The following is a 27,897-nucleotide window of genomic DNA, read 5'->3' on the forward strand; positions in this document are numbered from 1 at the left end:
GGGGGGGCTTTAGGGCTGGAATGTTTACAGTGCTGAGTTAACAAACAGGATGAACAGTATTGAGGACACAACTGGACATTTGAAAACAAACACCGGAGAGAGTAGAGGTGTTGCTGGAGCGCATGTTGAGGATTAAAGACACCTGAGGTACACCATGATTGTTGTAAGTGCTAACTCGATTCTTGCAGACAAATTGAATTAAACCATGACACAGAAGGAAAAGCCAAAAAACGCTAGAAACATGCGGTAGTCCTGGTTTTAAATATAGCATTTCTTTCTGGAACTTTGGCATTTATCTAATATGTTTTCCTCAGTCTATAAGCAGGTGCAAACATTGAATTCTTAATCCAGCCATCTCTGATCTCGTCTTTCATACATACAAAGGTGTGAAACATTGGGCGTCTCAGATATTGCACTACACAAGTTCTGCCCCACATCACAGCCTGAGCTTTCACTAAAGGGGAAAAGCAACAGCAGCTTTCTGGCAAAGGCACAGTCATTCTCCCTTAGAATAAAAACAATATCAGCAAATAGAGGGGACTGATAGTCAAAATAGTTATTGTTACCGTTGCTTTCCTTTATCAGAGATAAAACAGAGAGGTGATGAGGGATTTGTTTAGACTTGGGCACATAGAGGCAGGAAGATCAACCGTACTTTTGCCAAAAACATCCTTGTTTTTGTTCCCCTTATAAACACTTAAAAGATGTCAGTCTTGATCAAGATGATAGAACTACATGTAGAGAACTACAAAACCATTGCCAAAATGTTCCTTTGGTAGACGAAGCTGACCTATTGCGGTCGTGTTCATGAGGACATTTGGTTGCATTTAGGCATTTCTCTTCTTTAAGGAAAGGAAACTACACTGAGAAGAAGGGCAGATAAGACAGGTCTTATCCACACGTTACGCATACGTTCACTGAAGGTACATCTTAAACAACTGCTAAAGTTAGTGTTAAAGCAAGGTTAGAAAACAGACAAGTCCTGGCAACATATTTCCCTAAAGCATCCCGTCGCTAAAGGAAGTGAAGCTTCAGGTGTTGAAACCAAATTACAGAACATTTTTGGTGTGTGTCAAAACGACTGCTCACTGTTTATGGGATATTTTGTGTTTTTTGAGAGGAGAGACAACAGTTAACTGAAACTGATCTACAAAGGCTGATCTCAAGACGGACACACTGAGATAAACCAACGGGTCACTAAGAAAATCAGCTGTAACCACTTCATCTTTTGGATTCCTTTAAATAAAAATGTAGTATGTCAGCTCTTGACAATAAAATGCACACCTGAGCTGAAAGCAAACCTCCCTCACAAAGTCTCTCACTGAAACAACTTTTATTAAAACGTGTATAAAAATATCGTGTTTATCCGCCTGCTGCCGTTTTGAACTTGTACATAAAAATACTAGGAAAAATATTTAATGCTATGAGTGTAAAAAATAGAGTTGGAAACTTGCCCAAGAATCAAGATTTGCCTTAGAAAGTTGTAAGAAAATAAATGTTAAAATCGACAGAGGCACTATCACAGGAGCTGCATCGCGTTAGCCTGCTTTAAGACTTTAAGGTGAGATTCATGTTAGCATGTTAGCTGAGATAATATCTGACCTGCAGTCTGTTTCATTTGTTCTGAATATGGGACTAATCTGATAGAAATGGGCTCTGATGGTGGAGGATTAACTCTCTGTTTTGATCTTGCGGAGTGTTTCCCCCTTTCCTGCTCTGGAGTGAAGCTTTTCAAGTTGATGTTTTATTTGGGGCGCATTTTTCAGCTTTTTCCAAATAAAAAAGATACCTTGGGAGTGCCAAGACTCATTTTGGAGGGGCAGAATACCTATTGAGCCTCATTACTAATTCGTAACACTTTTAATTAAATATAATTTGAGTAAGAGTGGAGGATGTGTTGCCAAATAATATACTACAATATTATGATGATATTACACATCGAGTTGCCGTCAGGAGAAAAGATAAGGAACAGAGATGGATTACTCTTCTCCTGATGGCTCCTCTCCCACCACTGTACAAATGAAATATATTAAAAGTGTTTAAATTCATCAAATTAATACAGGGTTATAGAAAAAAATATATAAATTATATTATTGTATTTATATCATTAAATGTACTTTTTGTGGCAGAACTTATCTCTGTGAGACCATGTGACACTTTGTGCTTACTCAGAAGATAATGCTGCGTACACAAGGCCTCGGTGCTGGACATGTAACATGTGACACTACAGATGGTATTTTGGCAAACCTAGCAGTGAGTATTGGGACAGACTCCAGATCAGTGCTGATGGACACCTCGACTCCTCCCACATGAACAGAGCACACACAATAAAAGCAGTGCTGATGAAAGTTGATGTAGAATAATTCCTGGTTCTGTCTCTGCGACGGGCTGAAGTGATGGAAGCATTTCAAAGTAACAGCTTCCCACCTGACTTTTCCCCTTTTTAATGTCTTTTTTATTTTTTTCTATAAAATAATCTGTGTATACAAAATACACATTGTTGTCAAAGTGCACTGAAAGCGTTGTGCACTTAAATATGAAATAATGCACAAAAGGAGGAATATCTAATATAACATGTAGGCACTCTGAAATGAGAGTGCTTTCTCATTTATGTGTGTGGAATGAGCTGGGGGACAGCTGCACATGCCCCCCCCCCCCACCTCCACTCTCACACTGAACCTCAACATCAAGAAAACGAGAATAGTCATCATACTCAGCACTTTTATAAAACTCCCAAAAATACATTCACTGTGGACACTGGGTGGAGGCTGCGAGGGTCGGTCACTGGTAAGCACACTGCCAGCACAGACCGTGTGTGTGTGTGTGTGTGTGTGTGTGTGTGTGTGTGTGTGTGTGTGTGTGTGTGTGTGTGTGTGTGTTGACATCAGACAAAGTCTAGACGCTCAGCAAAGAGTCTGCTGTGATCATGTTAGCATCCTGCGCTCTCTGAGAGTCTCACACAGACATGTGCAGCCGGGTGAGGGGGGGTCAGATGTGTGTATCAGGGTTTCCGTTAGCCGGTAGTTACCGGTTTTTAGCTGGTATTTAAAAACGGTAAATTCAAAACCTGCCAGTCAAAATGTAATAATAATCTGTCGTGGCGGCGGAGCTGTTGGCGGTTGTCAGAGCAACATGTACTGGTTGTCTATCGCCCTCTTGCGCCCCCGCTCTGGCTCCAGCTCGTAGTCTGAGTCCCGCTGAGGGAGGTGGGGGTGGCGGAGCAGGGGTCTCCTCCCCACAGATTCACTCTGGAGAAGCGGAACCGGGGTTGACGGAGGAGGGTCCGGGGCGGGGTTGATGCGGGTGGAGGGGCGGCCCGGGGGCTGGGCGGCGGCCCGGGGACTGGGGGAGCAGGAGGAGCGTGGCTGGCTGCAGTGAGCCAGGCTGGGCTCGGAGCTCCAGCGGTGCAGAGAGAACGGGACCAGGAGGGCGCCCGAGAGCTGGCCTGAGGGAGAACACAGAGAGGGAAAGACATTTTAAAAACACACCTGGAAGAGAAAGGCAAGGTGGCTACAGCTAGTCATTTGTTAGTTTTGTATTAACTTGTTGTCATTTTGAAGAGTTTTGTGGTGAGTTAACTTTATTGTGTTTTCACATTGGGACGCCTTGTGACGCCTTTAATACAGAGCAATGTATACTTGTTTCACCAATGTGAACAGTTCCAACAAAGACTTCAAATGATGTCATTTTGCTTTTGGGTCAGAAAACGTGGCAGCATTTCACAACCAAAAACAAAACGTACAGAGAACAAATGTGTAACGAGGTAAACCATGTTTTTATCCCCTCTGCATGTAGCACCCTCTCTACATGTATCCTGTGAGCCAGAAGAGGAGTCCCTCCCCTCAGGTTGGGTACAAGTGGTTTGGATAATCTGGCAACATTTGATTTTAAACCTGGATTGTTTCCTACCCTACTGAACTTTGTTGTCGCCAAGTGACCATGTTACAACATCCCGGCAGTAACTTCTGTACATGCAATGTTGTCCCATAAACAATAGAACCCAAGTTGTTTTAAACATGTTGATGTAAACATAAAAACTCATTCATATCTCTCTGAAAAAGTTGTGATATCTGAGAGGATGGGGGTCTCACCCTGTGACGGGGGGCTGGAGCCCGCCACCACGAAGCTGGACAGAGTGACGGCGCCGGCGGCTCCGCACTCCAGCGGGATGGGGAAGAGAAGGAAGTGACTGAGCATGTCCATCACAGAGGGGAAGCGCAGGTGCTGGACCCTGCACTGACCCCACTCTGTCAGGGAGAGGCGCAGGTGCTGCAGGGACACAGACGTGAGGAAGGGAAGACATCAAGAAAAGATACATTTCACACTGTTTTTATTCTGAGAATGAGCTTAAAGGTCACGTATTATGCAAAATCCACCTTGTCATGTCTTTTCTACATCAACATGTGTCCCCTCTGTGTAAAGAGATTCTGAAAGTTTCAGGAAAAAAGATTCTCTCTCTTTTTGTTCTGATCCATTTATATAAAAACCTGTCTGAAAATGAGCTGATCAGATTTTGGCCACTTCATGATGTCATAGCGATTTCTTTTGGTTGTGTAACCATTAGCCAATCACCTACCCCCTTATCACCTGAAACCCCTCCTAGAGAGCACCATTGTGTTCTTTTTAACCAAATATCTCTCAGAGGGGCGTGGGGAGTGGCTCCTTATTTTCATCTAAAGTAACACACAGAGAATCAGCACTTTTGAAACAGGGCTGAAACAGAGGGGTTTATGGGTAATGCTACAATGATCTGTTTGGTATTTGGAGCCAAACACTTCAGAGACATGTTTTGTATATATCTGAGACCTATAACATATTGATGAAAAACAGTATAACAGGGGACCGTTAAGGTCTTTACTATTAGAGGTACGTCTGCATAAGGCTTCCTCATGTAAGCATTTACCAGTGTTAGGAAATGAGGTGGTTACTAGTTTGACGCATTCAGGGCAAAAAAAAAGGAACAATGTGGGTTTGGGTTTATATTGCTACATTTTATCGGTGAACCACCTCGGCTGAGAGCCTCAGTGAGACGTACCTTGGCCTTCCCCTGGTAGTTGAAGGTGAGGACGTAGTCTCCTCTCCGTGTCTCGCTCTGACGGACCAGAAACACCCCGTGACCCTCCGGGCCGGAGCTCTGCACCAGGTGGGCCGCCTTGACCCTGGAGATGGGCCCGTGGAACCATGGGTAGGAGAACAGGAAATGGTCGGCCTTCTGCACGACCTGCTCAGGAGAGGAGAAAGTGACGGGGCCTGGAGGACGGAACAGAGAAACAAATGGTTAAATTGTTTATTTATCATAAAGCTGGACCACTCTATTAATATAAGAAAATAATCAAATGATTACTATCTGTAATGTGAAAGATTTCCTTGGTGTTGACAAACCTACAATGAATCCTTACCCACTCTAACTCAGCAGGGTTATTTTTATTAAATGTGATGGCCCACATCGCAACAGTTTCATTTCAGTCCCTCAGCTCTAATCGGGGTTGTTGTCAGCCGCAGCAGGCAGCTGCTCCAAGTAAATAAGCTATAAAAACCTTCTGTGCACTTCCTGCTCGCACCAAGCGGCAAATGGAGAAAGTTAGTGACATGTGGAGCGGCTAAAGAGCTCGATTTCCCTCAGGAGATGTTAAAGAAGCTAAAGGGAGAGTGCTGGACTAAAAACTCTAAAAATAAAAATGCTGCATTGATTTGGAATCACTGGGTGGTCAAATGAAGCTGTTGAATAACTGAAACTGGAATCAGCTGCTGATACAATCAATTAAAGTAAGAATGGAGGTATTCAAAATGACATATTTCATTGTCCATCCACCACTCACTTTGACTCCCTAGCTCTGAGCTCCCTCTGTGACTGGCTGGAGCCGAGCTGTCTGCTGGGGGGGGGAGAGGCTCCAGATCCACACTGCCTGACCTGAGGACAGACACAGATTCAGATTACACACACTGCATCAACACATGTTGTTCTCATTGTGGACCACCTGGGGGGGGAAATAGGTCACTTTCATGATTATTTCATTTTAAGACATCGTTTCCCATCTGGGTTTCACCATCTGTCTTATAAGAGCGCTGCAGCTCTGTCTGTGCTGGGAGATCAGTGTCTTCTTTCAGAAGTGTGGTGAAAACACATTCAAGTTGAATAGGCTGCACTTAGCGTCTGTAATTACACCAGTGTCTCCCAAAAATATATGTGTTGACGTTTTATTGATGTCAACATGCCACATATCACTTTCCAGTAGGATGAGGGAAAGCAATAGATATGGGTAGGAAATTAAAGAGAGGTGTGTGTGCGAGGTGTGTGTGTGTGTGCATGCTGGTGTGTGGGGAGGGTTTAGTGAACATGGAAGAAACAGCAGGCTGAAGTAACACAAAGTCACCAGGCACAGACAGGAAGTGAGGCCAGTTCACATCTGAACTAAGACTTACTGTTCTTCTGTTTCACCACACACACACACACACACACACACACACACACACACACACACACACACACACACACACACACACACACACAGGAAGGTTAAAGAGGGAAGCCTGAGCAGATCCTGCTAAAATGCTGACTTGAGCTTGCTCTGAATAACAGGAAGACGTGCCTCCTTTCTCCTCACTCTTGTGGGGTCTTGTTCTTCTATCTTTGTGAGAATCAGCTCATGTTTTATTATTATTGCAAAGTGAGGAGATTTTGCAGAGAGTGGACATCTCAGCCAGTCAGCAATGCTACACCTCCCACATCCGGTACACACTGACTCTCTTGGTTTATAGCCTCGATTTGGGACGAGGGCGTACGCGTTTTGGACAAAAGGCCGTTTTTCCACGGCCAAAGTGGGTGACAGGAAAAGCACAGGTGTTACTTATAATGATGGCTCTGTTCTATTCAAGGTTCCCAGTGAGCCATAGCAGCACACACAATATGAGGACCCTGAAACAGAAACACCTGTATGTGCTTTTCCTGCTGGGACATGCGCTGAGAAAGGCCTACCGTTTCTCCAAGGGCATTCAGGGTGTTGCACCCAGTTGTACGCGCACAGTGTGATGTAAGTAAGTGTGTGAAGAATGAAAAAGAGGATTGACTGCACACCTGGTACATCCCTGTGTAAAGTGGCCATTGTGTGAGCGTTGTTTGAAAAGATGTCTACAGACAGGCTCCAAACCAACACAAGAGAGGGCTGCGTTTTTTTACTCAAAATTGTCCTGACTGCGGACTTAAATGATTTTGACAAGCATTCAGTTTAATGAAGTTAAAAGACTAGTTGGAATGTGACAGTTCCTATGCGGACAAAGGATGCATGATAATCAGTACAAAAGTGGGTTGAAAGAGACTTTGGGGGATAGAGTTTTAAAGGTCAGATTTCTTCTCCGAATTCACATTCACATCAGATTAGAAGATTAAAAACGACACATATGTGGCCCTATATTAGGTTATTACAGATGTATTGGTATTAGGGTACATGCCGGCTGAGAAGTGTTCCCATACAAAAATGCCAAACTAGGGTTGAGGTAATTTTGTAAAATGTCTCAAAAACAAAGTTTGTTCATCAAAGAATCTCCCGTTCAGGATGAAAGAAACACATGTATCAATAAGCATAATGTTATGTAATCATGTGAAATGCATTATTGGCTGGTCTAACGCACACACTTGAATACATTCCTGCACATGTTTACTTTGTGAAGTATCTGAACAAACAGTGAATTCCAGAGTGAACTCTGACTTCACCTCCACACTTGATGAGTGTTCACTTACTGTACCGCTGACTACTGACTGTGTGTGTGTGTATGTGTATGTGTATGTGTGTGTGTGTGTGTGTGTGTGTGTGTGTGTGTGTGTGTGTGTGTGTGTGTGTGTGTGTGTGTGTGTGTGTGACGTGTGCGTGTGTGTAAGAGCATTACAGACATCTGCAGAAATGAGAAAGGTCCTGAGATTCTCCCAAGTCTCAGACCTCCCCCACACTTCCTTTCACAGACACACACACAATCACGCACGCAAAACACACAGACAGACGAGTATCCTCTGAAACAGAAGGTCACATTTTTGGGGTTGAATCCTAATTTCTTCTGATAAAAGATAGATTTTGTCACACTGAAAAGAATAGTATTCGTGCAGTATGCCTCTGTACAACAGCATTAATGATAATCCCTAAACAAAGATATTTGCCCCAAATTCTTAATTTATGGCTCCTTTGAAAAAACATCTCAACCTTGAATTTCTACATTTCTTAATGTTAACTTCTTTCCTGACTTTAAAAGTCATGTTCAACAACTTTAGTTGATTGCACAACGTTGATCATAATACTCCCCCAGAAGATGTGTTAGCTCTCACAGGCTGAGTGTAAATATTAAGTTGACTGCTGAGTTTGATGAATTATTATTTCCAGGAATATTTACAAGACTCAAAGTTGCTCCAGTCTGTCAATCCCAAAAGCTCACACACAACGCTGAATCTTTTTTCTGCTAACACAAGTGACCTCAATTATTATTTCATGACTAACATTTCGGTCGGAAAAAGTGATGTAATAAAACCTCTAATTTGTGGTTACAAAATGAGTTGGAACTTGAGTCATGAGTTCGGCTCACACTGATCAAAAAAGTTGAAATATTCAAAATGGAGAAAATCAGCTTCAGGTAATAACAAGTATTGAAGTCCTTGTTTTGTTAAGTGTGTCTCACCTGTTGCTGATACATTCTTTTAGCTCTGTGGTCCAGGAGCTGACCAGCTGGTCGTTGTCCGTCTCGAAAATCAGACTACCTCGATTAACCTGGTAAGGCAAAGAAGCTTTCAAACATACCATCCATATTACACAGACACCGAAGTTCAAGAAATGGCCGAGAGACGCATAAAAAGGCAGCAGGCTTCATATTGCTTTTTTTGATTACGCAAAAGTAGCCAGGTATTTTTATTTACCCATTTCCTTTAATAGAAGGCTCATTTGTTTTCAGCAAAAGTCCGGCTACTAACATGGGGGGAAAGTAAGCACACTTTCCATTATTGATGTGTAAAACTACGATCAAAACCAAGGTGGAAAGATGCCGTCCCGCCCACCCATTCTCAGTGGTTAAATTACCCAATGTGTCTTACACTAAAAAAACTCCGTTACTCAGTCTGCGGCTCAAGTAGTACGTTCCATGAGGTCTGGGGACCATTCCTAAACACTTTCAGAAGTCATGCTGATGGTGTACTCCTGTAGAATTCTGACTGTACTGTCTAGTATTATTATCACTGTCATTATTAACATTACTACCACTATGTGTATTCATATATTTATTTTCTTTTTGTTTCTTTTTCCATTATTCTGTCTTTTGTCCCAGACTCCCAGCTACTCTCTTTTCTACTCCAGAAATGTCATGTACATGTTTTCAGATCTTGGGGAAGGGATGAATGTGTAAATGTGTAATGTTTGATTGTCTTAAAAAATCTAACAAAAGTATTTCTGAGAAAAAAACTGCTATCAAATACTTACTGTTTCTCTGTAAAGTAGATTACACATTTCTTACAGGCATTTTTTGTGGCTATACTGTATTTTGGTGATACAATGGAGGATGTGGATGGATGTCTGAGTAGTGATGGGCGATGTAACAAGTGTTCTGTGGATGTTTTGAGTTTTCCCCCTCATGTAAACACTTGCTGTGACTTTGAACCCACAAGGTGGTGAGTGTTTAAACTCAAGAGACAAGGTTTGGGAGGAGAATAAACCAACAAAGTCTAAATGAAGACCGTTTAGTGAGTTTTGTTATGAAATGATATGACACAAAGATTGTCCTGTTTCCTCTTCATGTTGAATTGAGGGTTGGAGTTCAAAGCAAATGTGTATGTCAACAATACGGTGGGCGGAAGGAGTCCTTATTTATTTATTTGCTTTAAGTTAAAAGGCTGTACATACCTTTAAAACAAATGTGTTTAAGTTGTCAGGCATCTCCAGCCGGTTGCAACGACGGACTTCTTGGATATCTGAGCAGTGAGTCGTCAGCTTGGGACAGGAGGCCTGAAAACATCATGAAGAAAAGAGACAGTCAGAAATGCCCAACGCTACCTCATGGGACGACAGAGAACAAGGTACAGAAACAGAGAGAAGAAACTGAAACAAAGAAAAGTGTGAACCTTCTACACTCCAAAATTATACTCCAATAGTTAAATGTATTTTCAGAATGTGTGTGTGTGTGTGCGTGTGCGTGTGTGTGTGTGTGTGTTGAGGAACTGAGTCTTCAACCAGCCTCAGCTACTGAACAACGCATTTGACAGTTGTTTTAAAAGTGTGCCTATGCCACTGCAATGTAAGCATATATTCCTGCTACTACTACAGCTCTTCAAGTCAGTGGTAGACATGTTAACCTACAAAAGGGAACAAATGGGTTTGTCTTTAGTTAATCAAAAAGTTGGTTTTGTATTGAAAATTCAGAAATGACAGCCAAATATGGTTTGACCATTTAGGCAACCTACGTAGAATTAACTTAACATACCAAATCCAGAATTGTTCAACTGTTTATATCTGATATAATATTTTTCATTTTATTTGTACTTTACATTTTTAGTTGTTAATTCTCTATTCTAAGCACGCGACAGGCCAGTCTGCGAGGAAGAACAGCGAGGTGGGGGGTCAACGGTTTAAAGAAATGATCTAGAAAATGGGTCTCTGGATAAATATAATGGCAAATGGGATGCTGTTTCTAGAAAGTCAAATACACCTTCCATTATCTGGACGACAGATATTCCCTAACCTTGGCAAATATAAAACAAACTTTATAAACATGAACATAATAAGCTGCCTTAATTGAAATTTAGTGCAGTGAGTCAAACGCTCACATTTGTTGCTCGTTTATACATTAGTCATTTTTTTACTTAAATATCTAGCAAATCAACAATCAGGTGGCTTGTACTTGCGAGAAAACTAACTTCCTTGACGTAAGATAGATATAATGGAGTTGACTTCTGAGAAGGGTGTCAATGCAACACGTCTTATTTGATCAGTTAAGCTAAAGATACCACTAACAGCACAGGATGTGTACATCGTGTGTTTATGTGTGTCTGGACGTGTGAAGCCTGAAACTGAAGCCTCCCTCAGTGACAGAAAGGCAGTGAGTCGCCTGAAAGAAGAGCATGATGGGAGCTCTCATGGTTGAGCTATAAGGTCGACCCCGACAGGACAAAGTGGGTGAGATACGAGGGGCTTCATGGCGGCACACCGTTATGGGGAAATGATGCTGGGACAAAACCATCAGTGATCCTTACTTTTAAGCACTAATAAACAGACATGTGGGTACTTCACTTCAAACATGAATACCTGCAGCAAAGCTCGACAGGACGAGAGAGAGGGTGTGTGTGTGTGTGTCCATACAAGACACACACACACACACACACACACACACACACACACACACACCTATTATTATTAGTTTAAAACCAGAGTGTGTGTGTGTCATGTGTTAGCTTCCTGTGTAGATATAACGATCACTTCATTGACTTGGGGACTGAACAATATGAAATGTCTTCATAATTGTCCTGTGCAAAAAAGTTCACAAACGTATCTCTAGTTGTAGCTCTTCTTATGCATACAAATATGAAACTGTGTTTTTTTTTTTTTCAAGTAACCACCGAAAAGGAAATCAACCAAATTCATAAGAATAAAAGAAAAGTATGACTAAAAAACGTAAAATCCTTAAGACAATTGTATTATGTGGAGAGGTTTTAAATATTATCAACAAGCCCAGGATGGAGTCTCCTAAAATTATATTTGATCCACCAACAATTGGGAAAAAAGTAACCCTTCTCCAGCACACAGCGTGACACTAACAAGCTACATTGGATTAACATGAAACCCTATGGGGACAAACGAATATGCAAAAACATAAGAAAAAAGAAGAGGTGGAGGGGGGAGGGTGGCATGAGGGAGCGTGAGCAGCAAAAGGAAACAGACGAGACGGTGAAAGACTCGCCGTTGGTGGGAGAGGAGGGAGGGATGAGGAGGGAGGGATGAAGAGCAGAAGAAGGAGCGGGAGGACAGATTCCAGGGCTTTGTGCACCGGATGAGTTAGAGTCTATGTGACAGTGTGTGAGCCTGAGGAATGTCTATGATAATCCTACACACACGCACATAAACACAGGCACACACACTTCTAAAGAATAGATTAACCCCCACTGGACACATTTCTTCAGCTAGCCAGTGATGTGATCGAAGCAGCGACTCCAAAAGCTTCAGCCGCAGCGCGTAGTAATATCAATGAGAAGCAGCGTGACACAGATGAGCTGGATGTGACTCATTTACAAAAGGTCTGACTCAGGGAATCTGGAACTGACTCAAAGTTGGACTGGCCCAGGATGTTCAATTCTGCTTCTTCAGATTCAGGTTCAATCTGTCAGGTTTTCTTATAACTAGAAAGTCAGAAAGATGTAATCTATATGTTCTCAGAGGAAACGTGCACTCCAAAGACGTACGGAGTAAAACACGACCGCTGATATCGTACGAGATACTTTGCAAAAAAAATGATTGTAGATTTGTAAGAGACTCATAGTACACATGAATGATACAGAGGCTGCTAAGAGATTTAAAAACAAATCAATACAATAAATACAATATTTTAGGAGGTGCATCGTTTAATGGTTGCCTTGGAAACTGCTGACAAAACAATCTCACTTCAAGGTTGATCAAGACATCAGGGCATTATTTCGATTTTTTATTTAATTGCTGTTTGGATATGATAAGTGATATGTGGTGATGTGTGTGTGTGTCTATGAGATGGGGTGACTCATTGAGAGATATTTATTGAGATTGTGAATGAGTTTCTGACTAAGAGCATCTTTAAGGAACCATATGTGTCTGTCTGTGGGGGGGGGCAGCAGATGTCAGACTGGTTGAGCAACCCGCCTGCTCTCTGTGAATCCACTTCATCAAGAGAGCAAGTTCAAGCTCACAGCACATTTCCTATCACTGCACACTACAGTCACACACACACACTACAGTCACACACACACACTACAGTCACACACACACACTACAGTCACACACTACACACACACACACACACACACACACACACACACACACACACACACACACACACACACACACACACACACACACACACACACACACACCTAAACATAACTCCTTCAATATTATTTCCTTAAAAAACACCGCAAAAGATGTGGGAACACTTTGTGAGCATTCATCTTTGAAAGCATGATGAATATCAACCACAAAGAGACACAGAACAACCAAAGAGAACCAAAAGGACCACAAACTAAAGGCTTAAGATGACAACCTACAGAGACTCATAACGTTGTCTTTACTTCTACCCATTGTCCCATTGTCAAATCTGTCTAGGCTGTAGACTATTGGAGTTACAAATAGCAGCATTTCACTGATATTTTTTCATTTTGGATTCAATGTATGACTTTGAATAAACAATCTAACCAACAAAATGTAACTTTTATTAAAGCCAAGAACCAGGGCTTGAAATGTTCATTGCTGGTGTGCAGGTGTTTGGGAGACTGGTCTTACGAATAGAGTTTGAGTAGCCTCTGAAAACACAGCAAAACATTTAGGGAGGGTTTTTCAAAATGTCTTTAATTTTGTCATTTGCCAGCAGCCTTTGAGTCTAAAGGCTTAATGTTCCTCATCCGAGAAGTGGAACCAAACAAAGGTCACTGCATTATCACAGCTCCAGTATTTCAATAATAATGTATTCCGGACAATTGTTTCCATCAAGTGTCTCCTTCAGGGGGACTAAAAGCAAAGGCCACATGTGGAAATGTCTCACTGCATTATTGATGCTTTAGAGCTTTGACTGAGTGTAGATCCGTTTCAAGATGAATTTCACAGGAAGAACAAAGAGACACTGGAGTTTTATCAGAAACATATTTTTCAGATGTAAAAAGCAGGCATTGGAATCCTGACACTGTGTTTTAGCTTGTTTCTTTGTTTTCAGGACTTTTTACATGCAACTACTTCAGGTGTTATCAACCACAGCGTGTTGAAAAGCTATTTCCAGTAGAAACACGTGACATTAAACAAAGGTAAGTTCAAGAGTTTTAGTTTTATTTGTTGATCCATCGTTTGAGTTTCGATTTTCCTTGTTGCCAAATGAGGAAATATGATATGAAATATTCAGACCCAAAGTTCAAAATTCAACAATTTGTGTAGTCATTTCATCAAAAGGAAAGAAATAGATCCCGATCATTTTATACACATTCCTCCAAAAGAATATATTTATAAACACAATCAGATGTAAACATTCCCTACTGTAGTAATGTTGGAGGATAAATGGAATCAATATGAGACGGCCTATTTATTAAAAGATCAGCTTATAGTGAAAGTGTTGGTTGTAGCCCTATATTAGAAATTCTAAACCTTTAGCAGAGTTGCATCATCGACACACCTGATCCACAGTCTACTGATATACTTGTACGTTGTTTTGGCAGCTCAAATAAGAGTGTGTAACATGCTAAGCTGATGGTGATGTGTGTATTAACTATTCAGATTTCACTACTGGGGATTTTCAGGTTGAGTCAACTTTCACTACTATGTCTCAACCACACACACACACACGCACACACACACACACACACACAATGAAACACAGATACGCAACACTGACAACACAACGTAGATTTTCTCATTATATTGGATATACATATTTGTGCATAACTTCCCCAGCCAGGGATAACAGGTGAACATTATTGGCATCTGTTTTTGTAACACTATATCCACATTTATACCAATTGTAAAAAGTTACATTTAGAAATCAGATCTTTTTAATAATATTTTAAGGGTTTTAACGTTATTTGGCCGCGCCTGTTGTGCGAGGATCAGATGCTTTCCCGTTGTATATCAGTATAAATTAAAGAAATGTGGATTTTGTTATGAACTATGATAGTTTTCACAAGGTTTTGAGATTGTATAGACTAAACAACCAACAGATTATTCAGTTATGTTGATGATGATTAAATTGTTATTTAGTACATAACACACACAGTTTATGGAAGTAGCTCACAAACAAACCGAGGTGCAGCCGAGCAACCTCTCACCCACAGTCACAAACACATCTACATTTTGAGCGCACACCCACGCACACGGGTGACACACAGGATGTTTGGAGTCCAAAGCGATCTTCCCAGGGTCCCCTTTCTCAAGGCCGTCGCCGTGGCAACTGACACATTCCACTATCCCTCCGAGGGTCAGCACAGCCAGCGCTGTCCGGGGTGCATGTGTGTGGGCCGCACTGACCTTAAACTCTGCAGGGTCCCAGGGGTGGCTTTTTAAAAACACACACACACACACACACACACACACACACACACACACACACACACACACACACACACACACACACACACACACACACACACACACACACACACACACAGAGAGAGAGAGAGAGAGAGAGAGTGAAGCCCAGCTCATCGGGGCCTCATCAGGCAGACGGGACCTTGACCGACACATCTGTCTGTACTTCCCCTGGTTTGTTTTTTGGGTTGGGATCATTGGTGCGTTTCTCTTCCTTGCTGCATACTTACAGTAAAGGATTAGCCTGGTCTACCCGAAAACCCATAGAAAGCTACGAATCAAGGGTGAGCCCACAAGCTAGAACGTAGCATTATCTTGTTATACATATTATAAAATCTAGCACATATTTTAAACATATTTCCAGAAAAAAAAGGGAGGGACAATGTATATGAAAACATGTTTCCAACCACTGTTATGCAGATATTAGAAGTTGGTAAGCTTAAGTGAAAAGGATGTGCTGGGGATTTTCTGTTGAGATGCCATCAAACCACTGCAGAAGAAAAGTGTGAAAAATGACGTAAACACAAAACACGATGCGGGAATATGCCATTTTTATCCGATACTGTATTAAAGGTAATGGGTTTCTCTTTGGTCCACACATCTGCTCGTCGTGATGCGCAACACATTTTTAACAGGCTTATTTTTCAGGATGACTTCTATAATCTGGTGGAGGTAAACATCCGTCAGCTCTGATCATAGCTACCGTAAACAACATCTTGGTATGTTTAAAAAGAAACTGTTGATTTTTTTTTAAACAATAGCAAATTCTGCAGCTAACACTATGGTGATGCGTAACAGCTGGTATTGTTTTCACTCTCACTCCCCTGCCAGACTGCACCACCTGTTGGTGTCACACAGAAACACTCCTCTTCCTTCAGAGTTGCTGGAGCAGAAATAGATTCTGGTTAAATCCTGGTTTCTGACGGGCTGGATGAAACTTCTTCTGCAGTGATAATGGATTTAATGTTTGTCTGAATCTTGTAGTTTCTCTCCTAAAAAGCTTAGTGGTTTGTGTTGGGAGTATTCTGATTTGGGATGTAGGATTTGACTCAAAAGGCAGATTAAAAACATGATAACATGGAAGAAAAAGACCGTGTTGAGGGATATTTTACAGACTCCCTCGGGCTTTCAAATGATTGTTTGGCAGGATTACGTTCTCGGAGAACAGCTGTGATCACAGATCCATAAACCCAACGCATAAAAGTGAAAGCCTCTTTAAAATTCTAGAAAATCTTGCACATACAGTAAGGGCCCTTTCAAAAATCATTTTATGACAACTTACTTAAAGTTACCATGACTATCTTACTACGAGTGCTCCTATGTTTATTTGAATGCATTTCTCTGTTCATTTACTGTCTCACAGTGCAAGAACATATTTAAAAAATGTGCCTTGACTGATAAAGAAAATGTGACAGCCACATTTGTACACACTGGTTTCTAGTACGTGTATATATACACAGTAGGTGGGGTAGAGGCAGCCCGGAGATCAGATGACATTCACTATCAGCTTTATCTGTGGCATCATGGAGGATGTGGGAAACACACACACACACTGAGCACACACACACACACACACACACTGAGCACATTGTGGGGTTACCAACGCTGATAGAGATGAGTGTGTTCTAGGAAACCTGTCAGAAGCTATCAGCCTTCAGTGATGGATAGACGTGTCAGCTCTTTGTGCTGCCCTCCTTGCATACTTCTCAGAAACTCTGATATTTAAGCCAAATATCACTCGAGAGATTCACAGAACTGAGTGCAGTTCCTTGTAAATGAATTAGCTGTGGTTTTTGCACACGAGAAAAAGACCAATTAGTAAGGCTGACGGAGCAGAAAAAAAGGAAGGGAACGTAGAAACAGTTCTGCCTAATTCTTACAAACTTTAATCAAGAAGGCATTTCCAAGAGATTTAGGCCATAACATATATTCTAATATTTACCAATATCTATAAAGTACTCGTAATAAGTCAAGAGGACAGAAGACTTTGTACAAAGGACTGCAAACTTCATTTATATCAATGTGTGTAGCTATATAACATTTAGCAGTTGTCTGTATTATTGCAACATTGGTTAGGACATTGGGAGGTCATGCAGACATTGCCTACTATGCATAGTTACATAATATTGTGTGTATTCTATGTGTGTCTGTGTACTAATACTGCTTAAAGAACGAAGCAAACGTGTTCCCACCTATCTCTCCTGGCGTATCAGATTGTTTGGATGTTTTTTCGCCTTGGATTTGAGATATTCACTATTTCTGACGCTGCTCTAATATTTTCTTTGCGGCGTGCACAGCACTGAAAAAGGACATTTGAATAACTCCAGGATAGTATCTGTTTCCAGAAGAAAAGCATCAGTTTCCCAAGATATCTGCAGACCCGACTGAACAGTTTTCATTGGCGCTACTTTCTGTAGTAAACTGTTTTTATTGGGACTGTTTTTCGAGCAAAGACATAGTTCCAATGGAAAGTGCTGTCAGCGTGTCTGTGAATTATCATGAGCAACCGGCACGTAGTTTCTGCAAAGACACGTTTCTTTGGCAATTAAATGTCAGTCTTAATGCTTAAAGCAGCACAAACTACACGGCACAAGGTCAACGTGATGAAGAATTAGATCTTTGGCTCTAACAAATGTACAAGAGTGATTATTTTTCAATTTGAATATTGACCTTTTCTTATGATATACAACTCATCCGCGTCCAGCTCAACTAATCAAAGTGCAGCTGAAGAAACATGGATAACTGCGTACTGAAAAATAAAGTTTGAAAGCATGCACTGTGTTTTATATAACATGCACATCACTTTATGATGAACAAAATGTCACAAGTTTGCACAAATTGTGTTCAGCAGTGAACTGAAAATAGCTTGCATATGTCTTTCTGCGTTAGTGTCTTCAGGAGATGTGCAGCTCATCCACATCCGTAGAAGATTTGGCATGTGTCCATTTTGTGTGAATGTTTGATGGTCTGTTCTGTGTCTGCAAAAAATGTAGAATAAGTGGACTTTTCCAAACAAGTGTTTACTGCATCTTTGCTTTTGTGTAACTAACACATCAAACTCAACTCAATTTCATGACAAATATATTTTGAGTTGAAATCAGTAGTCCAATAATTGGTGAACAGAAACTAATCTGTAACTACTTTGATCATTCATTATTCGTCTCGGTAATCTCTCATGCCAAAGATCCTGCTTCTTCATGGAGACGAATTCCAGCCTTGTTTGTCATATAATGTTACCAATTAAATTAGCTTTGGACTTTTTGATTAGCTTTAGTTTGGACTTTTAAACATTTTGTGATAATCTATTGAGAAAATGTATCAAAAAGCAGTAAATGAAAATGGTCATATCCATATTTATATTGTTGCTATAATGTTTGACCATCTGGTATATTGATCACGTCCCTCTTAATAAATCCATTAGCAGATTTAAATTTAGTCCATGCCTTGTCCTTCCCTCCATTCTGCCCCTGTGCCACACCATTGTCTCTGATTCAACCTCACTGTGTCGTTTTGCCCCTTACGACTGCACTTCCTGGTACCACTGAGCCAGAACCAGGTTTATACAGAGGAGATCTGGCCACGATAACATTTTCCACACAGGAGTCAGAGCCAAGGTGGGGGGGGGGGGGGGTTGGCTAGAGCCAACTGTAAATGTTTATAACGCAGTACCAAAAGCCACAGTTTGCTTAGTGAGAAGCTACAGCCTCAATTGACAAATCATCCCCACTGGCAGCAGAATCTAAAAAATGAGTCATTTCATCAAACCGAGACGCACAGATCATAAGTCAATGCTGGTTGTGTTGGCTCTGTAATGGAAACCAAACTCTGGGAGAATCAGGGGAGGGGGCTTAGCAGGATTGGAGATGTGGCTCTGGCTAAAGCGGAGTAGAATATACTGGAAACAATGTGGAGAAGGGCATAGAAGACGTCTCTTCTCACACAGGGCTTCTGCAAGGTCCACAAATATAAGCATTGTAAATTTTACATAGAAACATGTAATACCTTTCCCACAGCAATACTGCTCAAAGCCTGATGACACAAACAGTCAGGACAATAAGGCCTACATTTATTTAGTAAATGCATTAGGCCTTCAGTCGGTGCTAAACGGTTTATTATACAAATCCAATAGAACCTGACCATACAGGACTAAGAATATTAATGTTGTATATGCAAGGTTTGCAGCTTTTGAAGATGTCATATTTGCAACAAAAGTCCTGGCCATATCTTGATAATTGCCTCTTTCCTCATGTCCTTTTAAGATCCTCTTTGAATGTTATAAGTTCGTTACGGAGATCGCTTTTGAGGTCTTTTATATCGCTACTGGTGCTAGCAAGCCCTGCTCTCAATGCTTCAGCTTGACCTTGCTTCTCCGCTGCGTCACGTTCAATTTCAGCGTGGTCAATGACTTCTTCCATTGTCGACCGTCCTTGAGTTTTAAGCTTTTCTCCGGCTTCGATGTCCACTCATCTCCTAGTTTATAAAATGTGTGCATATCGAGTTTGTCAAAGTCAGTGGGGTGATATTCACCGACTTGGGTGAGCTAAAAGCTAAGCGGCTAACCCGTCCGCCATCTTGCTGGAAGTCAATCCTTGCCTCTCGAGTGTGATCATTAATAAAGAGTCACCAGTTGAGCTATGTGCGCCACAGGACAAGACTTCAAACACTCCGATACCGCAAAGCATGTCACATTCTTTGTTGCATGCAATGACACTTACTTCCAACATGATTTAATGCTGTTTGGTAACATCATATTGTTTGCAGTGTGTGTGTGTGTGTGTGTGTGTGTGTGTGTGTGTGTGTGTGTGTGTGTGTGTGTGTGTAGGGGTAATGATGAATAAGGAGAACATAGGCCAGGAGAAAACTGTTTGATGAGGGTGTTGCACAGCTTTGCTCTGGGGGCTTTCCGCATGCATCTCGGTAAGGTCATGTGCACTGGCACTGTGGTTGTAGGTCACACATGCACGCACACACAAGTCCAACAAAGAGGTTATAAGCGGCGGGGAAGCACACATTTCCGATGTATGAACAGTTAAATGTTATTATATCACCAAAGGGAATGCGTTGAATAGAGTATTCATTAATGCAGGCAGACAGCATCTTTATCAGAAAGAGACACAGAGCTAGAAAGAGATGCAGCGAGAGATCTGACAAACATCTTGACCACATGACTCTAACCACTCCACTTCCTTTAGATGTTTCTATAGATTTTGTGTCCCGCACACACACACATACACACAACACTCCTCCCACATTGAGGCATTTTCCACACAGAGATGTTTTTCACTCTGACAGCCTGCCTCCTTTAAACTAAATAAAAAAAGAAATGAACAAGGTGAAAAGCTGCTGTAGTAAACCGTGTGAGCGGTGTGCAGATTATATATAAAACATGTGCTTTGCAATCACAAACCTTATATCAAAGAACACAATAATCCAGATCAAAAGTTAAAGCAGTAGTTGTGAAATGCACATACTGTGTGTAGTCTAATACTTCTGAGAGGTTGCACCTCTTTGAAGATGATGGCTATATTTAAAGTGCTTTGCTTGGAAATGTGTGGGTTTTAACTTGGATCCTTCTGTGACTCACTCTGTTCCCAACAAGAGTCATTACTGCAGACTTTGGCAGCACTGGTTTTATTCTCTTAATGAGTCTTAATCCCTCAAGTATGTTGTGCACGTGTGGTGTGTGAGGACTCGAAATTAATAAGCATCGTGCTATAAGAGTGTATGTATGCGAGTCTATGCACCCACCTACGACACCCATCTATGAAGATGTTCCACTCCCCAAGGTTTACCACAAAGTCAAATGACACATTTGAGTGATAAATCATCTATTTGTTGTGGTCACAGAAACTAGCATAAACATATATCCTGGTTTTCAGAAATCTAACCACACTGAGCAGTATTCTTGAGATTGGACATGTGTCAATGATCCACATTTCTGATCGCCAGGACTGCATATCTTTTCAGTTTATTTTGGTAAATCAAGGTCCTCCTACAACCCTGCAAATGAGAAAGCACCCAGGACATTGGACCATTTCATTGGAACCAACACGATGCCAAACAACCACAGATATAATTTCAACTGGAAGGCTGCCTGAATATCTTCTCAGGCTTTGTTCTCAACATTTTGGACAAAATTTCCCTCGGATCTCGTGGGCTGTGCACGACAAAGATCTGTTGTGACGCAAAATGAAAAGGAAGTGCTGGACAAGTTCAGGCAGGCCTGCAGATAGAAGCTTAAAAGCAGAACCTTTAAATGATCTAGTTTAATGAACCAAACAGGAGAACAGCAACTCTCACTCGCCACTATTCATCAAGTTCTGTCTGGTTGGTAGAAATGTGTTGCATGACATTCACATGTGTACATGTGGTGAACACACAGTACACAAGTGAGCATGAGCACCCACGCACACGTCTAGATCCATTATGACTCAGTCACTTCATGTGTAGCCTTCATGAAACTCAATCCCTGGAAAGAGAAATATGGTTTTGACTGACGAATTAATCTCTGCTCTAAATATGTGTATATGAGCAGAGGCTATCTGGAAGTCCGGCACGATGCCCAGACTGGTGGCTACTTCCATCAGGCCTCTGCCAAATTCAAATTGTTAGACCAAAATATGATGTTTAAATGTGACTAAAACAAAAGCAGCAGGCAGGAAGCAGGAGGTGTTACTGAAATTAATCAGAGTGGCAACAAACGATGATTTTCATTATCAATGAATTGGAATAAGCAATGTCTCCGGAAGAAGAAGGGCCGAAGAAAAAAAACTAAGATATAATCCAAGGTGATATTTCCGTATCCGACAAAGTATCAGTTCTGTGACATTACTCTTTTGGCATCATTTAAGTCCATGTGGAATGGGCATGACAAAATTAACAAATACAAAACTATGTGTGCAACTAGGGATCTTACTGTTCTTTAATGTTGAGACTTCTCACATGTGTTGGATAACTTAGCAACCTTAATTTACCTAAATATTAAACACCTAGCCACCTTAATCCCGCTGTATCTGTCCTCCTCTCTGCTGGTTGTCTACCTATCAGTCAGTCAGTCAGTCAGTCAGTAAGTCTCATGTCGCCGGCTGCTGCTGGGTTTCCTGTGTGTCTCTTGGTTGGTTTCATTCTGTTTCTGCTTCAGCACACTGGGTCCCATATGTTCTGAGCTTTAGTTGTGGTATGCAAGAGAGCCAAATTAACGCTGCATGTTGCCATATGAGAGACTGAAGTACAACAAGTAACACAGAACAGATGGACATCAGAGTCTGCTCGCTGGAAAAGTATTTTCCACTGATGTTGCAAACTCCTCTCTTACCGTCCCTGAGAGGAAAAGGAAAACACAGCAGAGATGCAAAGAAATACGTGTACAAAATAAAAATAGAGGGTATAGAAGAACATCATGCATTGTGACTTCTAATAACCTCAATTATGTTGATTTTCTAATAAGGCCCGTTACTGGAACGTTTTCTGTTTTCTTTTTACTGAAGGCTGAGATAAACGTTTCACATGATGCTGACAAAATAGAACAAACGAAGACCAAGCTTTCACCATACTATATGTCAACAACATATAGGAAAAAGTGTGAGAGAGCACGAACACATACAGATTGTGAAGGACAACTGCAACATGATACACAGGCACATGAACACACAAGCATGAAATAAAAAAATGTGGGACACACACACACACACACACACACACACACACACACACACACACACACACACACACACACACACACACTCCACTGCTGTGCAAGCATCCTTTAAGTATGACTCACTCAAACTAGTCGTTAACATTAAAAATAAATAAGAAAAATGTTTCCTTTTTTGGATGTTAAGGAAAAGTAAATACCAATGATGCAGAAGATCCCAATGCTAATCTCAAACTGTACTCCTCAACGGGGTTTAATGTAAGGAAGTACATGAGTAAAGAATTTACTCAAGTTTACTATCTGTTGGTAGTACTTCATTGAGCATAATTATACTTTATACTTTTACTCTAGTACATTTTGGAAGCAAATATTGAACTTTTTACTCAACTACATTTTTCTGACACCTTCAATAAATTGCTTTTCAGCATCAGATTATTTTCTAAAACAAATATATCGTCTAATAAATAAAAACTGAAACCTATGTATAGGTCAAGATATCTAGCAGCAGTAAAGTAATTAAAATGAGCTTCCGTTTACAAGCTGTGATGCTCATTGGTTAATACAAAATCTAAATTCAGTTATTTAAAATATATGATTCTGAAAAGGGCCATTGTGCTTAACAAGTACTTTCACTTTTAGTACTTTAGTTATATTTTGATGCCAAGGCTTTTGTTCTTTTTCTTAAGTAACATTTTGTATGCAGGACTTTCACTTGTCACTTTCACATAATATTTGTACAATGAGTATTGCTACTTATATGCAAGTAACAACTCAAAGTACTTCTATTCTACCACCACTCCTCCTCCTCTGGCTGGCTTCATCAGCCTAAAGTCCACCTCAACCAGGGCTACTAGAGGTGCGGCTATAGGGGAGACTGCACCATCCCATTTAGGAAAAGCGCATTCAGCCAGGCTGTCTTTTGATTCCACGCATCCCATCAATGGCGTTCAATACCACAGCCAATAAGAGAATCCTCATCCTACTACACATTCAAGCACAGTATTAAAAAGTGGCTCATTGCAAACCAACAGTGTCAGCACTGATGTGTGGGTGTGTGTGTATGAGTGCGTATTGTAAATGTTTTATTTATTTATTATCATGACTTGCTTTTATCTGTATTCAGTGATGTCATCTATTGTAAATATGTACAATGGTATAACAATGTTGTGGTATTTTTTATTATTGCTTTTAGGATGTCGATCACCATCTGGCAAAGGAACTATCGATGAAAACTAGCCTTTTGGCTAATTCGAGTACTTTTACATGTTTTTAATATGTTGATTAATGTACACTGTCCCTTGTTTTAAATAAATCAATAAAAAAAATGTTTTTACCTTTGGAGGATCATAGAGCTCCAACTGGTACCTCTCCCCTCCTCCTCTTCCTCTTCCTCCTCCTCCATCTTGAGCGTCCCTGATCCTCCTGACCAGCAGGCGGCAGCGTTGCCAGCGGTGCTGAGTGTCTGAGATAGTGTCGTCCACCAGCAGGTACCTCAGCTGGCCCGCCTTACAGCAGCCGCTCTCCGACCTCCTCTGCCTCAGGCTGCCAACGCGTAACCACGGGAAACGATCCAGGAAGTTAGAGCCCACTCCGGCCTTAGTCATGTGTGAAGAGACCAGCGGCGTGGCTTCAGAGTTCAGACAAGAGGAAGAGTGGGATGAGGAGGAGGACCCTTCCTCATTGGTAGAGGGAATCCCACTTACTCTGTCACCATTAATTGGGAGGCTGTTGGTGCTTGGGTTGCTAGGAGACTGGTCCAGGGATGGGGGGGTGCTGGTCTGTTTTTTGAGAAGCCGTCTCACTGTATGCCGGATTTGGCTGACAGAGAAATGTGTGACTTCAGCATGTGCAGGGTTGGAGGTTGAGATGTCAGAGGAGTACCGTTCTGATACCAGACGACGATCAGTGGCAGAGATCTCCTCACTGCTATGGCTACGAATGAGCAATGACCCGATGCTACGAGTCGACCCTCTGAGCGTCACCGGGTTACCTGATAACGAGTTTCCCGCGGCACATCGCAGCGGCTGCTCCTGTTCCCGACTCACCACCAGTGGCCCCACCTTTGGTGACACCACAGTGAAGAGAGCCGCTCCAACACTCGGCCGGCCCGCCTCTCGATAGTCCTGACAAGTCCTGGACAAGGATGTGATCCGACCAATCACACCTTGTGACGGAAGGGGAGTGGGCACTGGAGTGGTGTGGGGGACACTACCAGTACCAGTGGAGCATGTGTTCTGGCTGAGCGGAGTGCCATCTTTGTCGACCTCGCAGCAGAAGTGTTGCTGGAAGAGGTCGATGAACTGCTTGGAGAAGTTTTCTGGTGGGAGAACGTCATGTTGTGCTCGCTCTCTGGCGAAGCTCCGGTAGTGTCCAGCCAGCTGCCGGGCTGTGGCGATGGCGTGAAGCTCGCAGAATTCCCTCCAGACTCTGGGGGGCGCTGCCACGCCTGGGCCCTCTCCTGCTGTTGTGCTGGTGTTGGCTGGATGGATAGTGTTACCATTCATTGCAGTAACCAGACCGGCTGAGAATCACTGCTGCGAGACAAAGAAAGTCGAAAAGAGACAGAAAAAGATGGAAGGTGGGAAAAGAGGTGGGGGCCGAGGGGTTGATTTGGAGATATGTGGAAGGATGGAAAGTTTAGGAAAGAGGATTGAGGGACAAACAAAAGAGAGATATGGAAATGCAATTAGAGGCAAATCAAGATCATTTAAAGTAATGAACTGGAGTACTGAAGATGGAACTGGCCAAAAAAGTCAGAACTTGTCTTTGAACTACTTAAGACTTCCAAAAAGTTCAAATATTGAGAAAGGACAGCCAAAAGTTGGATTTTATCTGATTTCCATCTTAAACAGAACAAATTGGATTACATTGGCCTGCAAAGAATCTCTGGCAATCAACCAGTCATGGAGTATCTTAATAGATAAGGAAGGCCGCAGTTCACTCAAAGGACAACTGGTAACCGTTCAATTTGTGGGAAAACAGTCAATTCAATCAAGTGCAAAAACACTGTGCGTGCGTATATTAGAGAAAAACCCTAGGAAATCTGAAAGCCTGTAAGATGAAAGAAAGAATGAAGAGAGTCAAATGCAGTCAATACAAATGACTAAATCACTTCCAAATGTGACATGGATGCCAGAGAGTGAAGTGTTTGAAATGAATGAAAACAGTAATCAGTCATTGGGACAAACACTGAATGAGGCCCTGAGGAAGTACGGTTAGATCATTTCTCAATCCACCACACTGCCTGCTGGCCATCTGTGTGTTAAGGTGTTTACATGCGACATATTTCACTATTTCTTCTGCTTTTTTATTTAAAGCCTATTTCATGTCAGAACCATTACAGACCGCAATCGCTTAACACATGTTTTTTCTTCTCCTTCTGTCCCAAAACACCAATAACAATAATAATATAATGATCCAACATACTCGTTTTAACTCATGACCCATGAAAAAGGTAATTACTGCGCACAAAAGGTTTCTGATGTTAATTTAGAATTGTTCGCTGGAAGATTGTTCTTACTGCAAGCTGATTAAATGCTGAAAGTTCGATATGTCTCTGGTAAAAGTTGCTTTGAAGTCGTTTTTCGGTCCCTTTGGCATTCTTTTGAATATAAAAATATAAAAGGAAATCCAGAAATGACATTCAGCAAAGTTCCCAACTTCCTGGACTGAAATCCTGGACGCAGCGATTATAAAGTGGTCTTCTATTTTTCCAGGGGCTTTTTTTTGGGGGGGGGGGTTATTTTTCGCATGCATTGAGGAGGTTGTGCTTTGGTGGCCTATGACAGCTTGGCCTCTGCTTATTGTTATTCACTGTTCGGTGCTTCACTTGCTAATGCACTGTATGTTATTTGTACGTTTTATATCTTTGTAAAACCCTGTATGTTTGGCTTATCCTATTATGAACAACATATTAGCTACATACATTTTTCTTTTCTATTTTCAACAGTCTGCTCTTCTACATCGCATGTGTTCTTACCTATCCACCACGGTCAAATAACTGCTACATTTGATTTGAACCAAATGAGACAATGGTTAAGGAGTTAACCACAGGAATGAGGAAACAGGATGCATTCAACGAGAGCACTGCCCCTGTTCTTTATACAACACTGACCCCGAGTACGCTTAACAAATAGTTGCAGATTATTGGTAGGAGGAAGGACGAATATTAAAAGAACCACAAAAGGCCTTAGCTGATGCAACAGTCGAGCCTCTTGGTTTTTGCAAACAGCCCATGGATGATACAACGTTGTATAATCAGCCGCAGAGTTGCTGTTGATGAAGTAGATGGGCAGTCATGTAACAAAATATTGAATTTAAATACAGATCCATCAAGTTATTTGGTAAATAAATGTGTCCGATTAAAACTATAGCATGAAAAAGATACATCAGTTGCATAGAGAGGTTATTTCAACAAAAGCAGATGGTGGAATTTCTCACCATGAAAGAAATACTGGCAAGAGCACAGTGATGTCTGAAGCAGCAGAAGACGTTTGAAATACAAACGCATCACATACAAACTGAAAGTCATTACTATACTTCTGCTTCCACCCATGCTTTCTACAAATAAGCAACAGTTATAAAAAGTCAAACTAAGACCTCCGCTACAGTGATATTCAAATAGGTTATCATTCTACAAACCACAACATGTGGTACATTTACATACCATCTTCCTCCGATGCAGCATAGAAGGGTCTATTCTAAATACAGGTAGTGCGTGCGTGCAAGTGTGAGAGAGGGGAGGGGGTCAGAGACTGTGGTCTAACAGATCAGCGAAAACCACAAGAAACAGAAGAGAGACGGGGGGGGGGTCGTAGTAGGGCTAAACATGGAGTTACATGTCTTGTTATCTCGCGGCTCGCATCTCTCTCCCTCTCGGTGTCCTAAACGACGACATTCAGAGACGAAAAGTGGTGAATTCTTGAGATTGCAAAAAAGTCTGCGAATGTTTTCATCATCAAACATACCAGG

General features: G+C 41.6%; 1 protein-coding gene across 2 annotated transcripts; it reads right to left on the reverse strand.

Annotated features, from left to right (window-relative positions):
• Positions 1–304: 304 nt before the first annotated feature.
• sh2b3 (SH2B adaptor protein 3) lies at positions 305–27,897 on the reverse strand. Of its 2 annotated transcripts, none has more exons than XM_010794651.1 (8): positions 27,593–27,897; positions 24,261–25,457; positions 9,873–9,974; positions 8,662–8,750; positions 5,820–5,911; positions 5,036–5,250; positions 4,092–4,269; positions 305–3,445 (listed from the first exon to the last, which is right to left on the reverse strand). In XM_010794651.1, the coding sequence occupies exons 2-8, from the start codon at positions 25,428–25,430 to the stop codon at positions 3,123–3,125; spliced, it is 2,169 nt and encodes a 722-aa protein (XP_010792953.1). In that variant the 5' UTR covers positions 25,431–25,457; positions 27,593–27,897; the 3' UTR covers positions 305–3,122. The 2 variants fall into 2 exon arrangements, with proteins under 2 accessions (XP_010792953.1, XP_010792950.1); XM_010794648.1 differs by having other exon boundaries at positions 24,261–25,460.

This window comes from Notothenia coriiceps, unplaced genomic scaffold (genome assembly GCF_000735185.1).
Source record: "Notothenia coriiceps isolate Sejong01 unplaced genomic scaffold, NC01 NC01_scaffold00037246, whole genome shotgun sequence".
Lineage (NCBI taxonomy): Eukaryota > Metazoa > Chordata > Actinopteri > Perciformes > Nototheniidae > Notothenia > Notothenia coriiceps.

Coding starts and splice junctions, on each gene's coding strand:
- sh2b3 (XM_010794651.1), bottom strand. CDS start 25,430: ATGAATGGTAACACTATCCATCCAGCCAACACCAGCACAACAGCAGGA. Junction 9,975..24,260: donor AGCTCTATGATCCTCCAAAG/GTAAAAACATTT, acceptor TGATGTTTTCAG/GCCTCCTGTCCCAAGCTGAC. Junction 5,912..8,661: donor AAAGAATGTATCAGCAACAG/GTGAGACACACT, acceptor GTCTGTCCTCAG/GTCAGGCAGTGTGGATCTGG.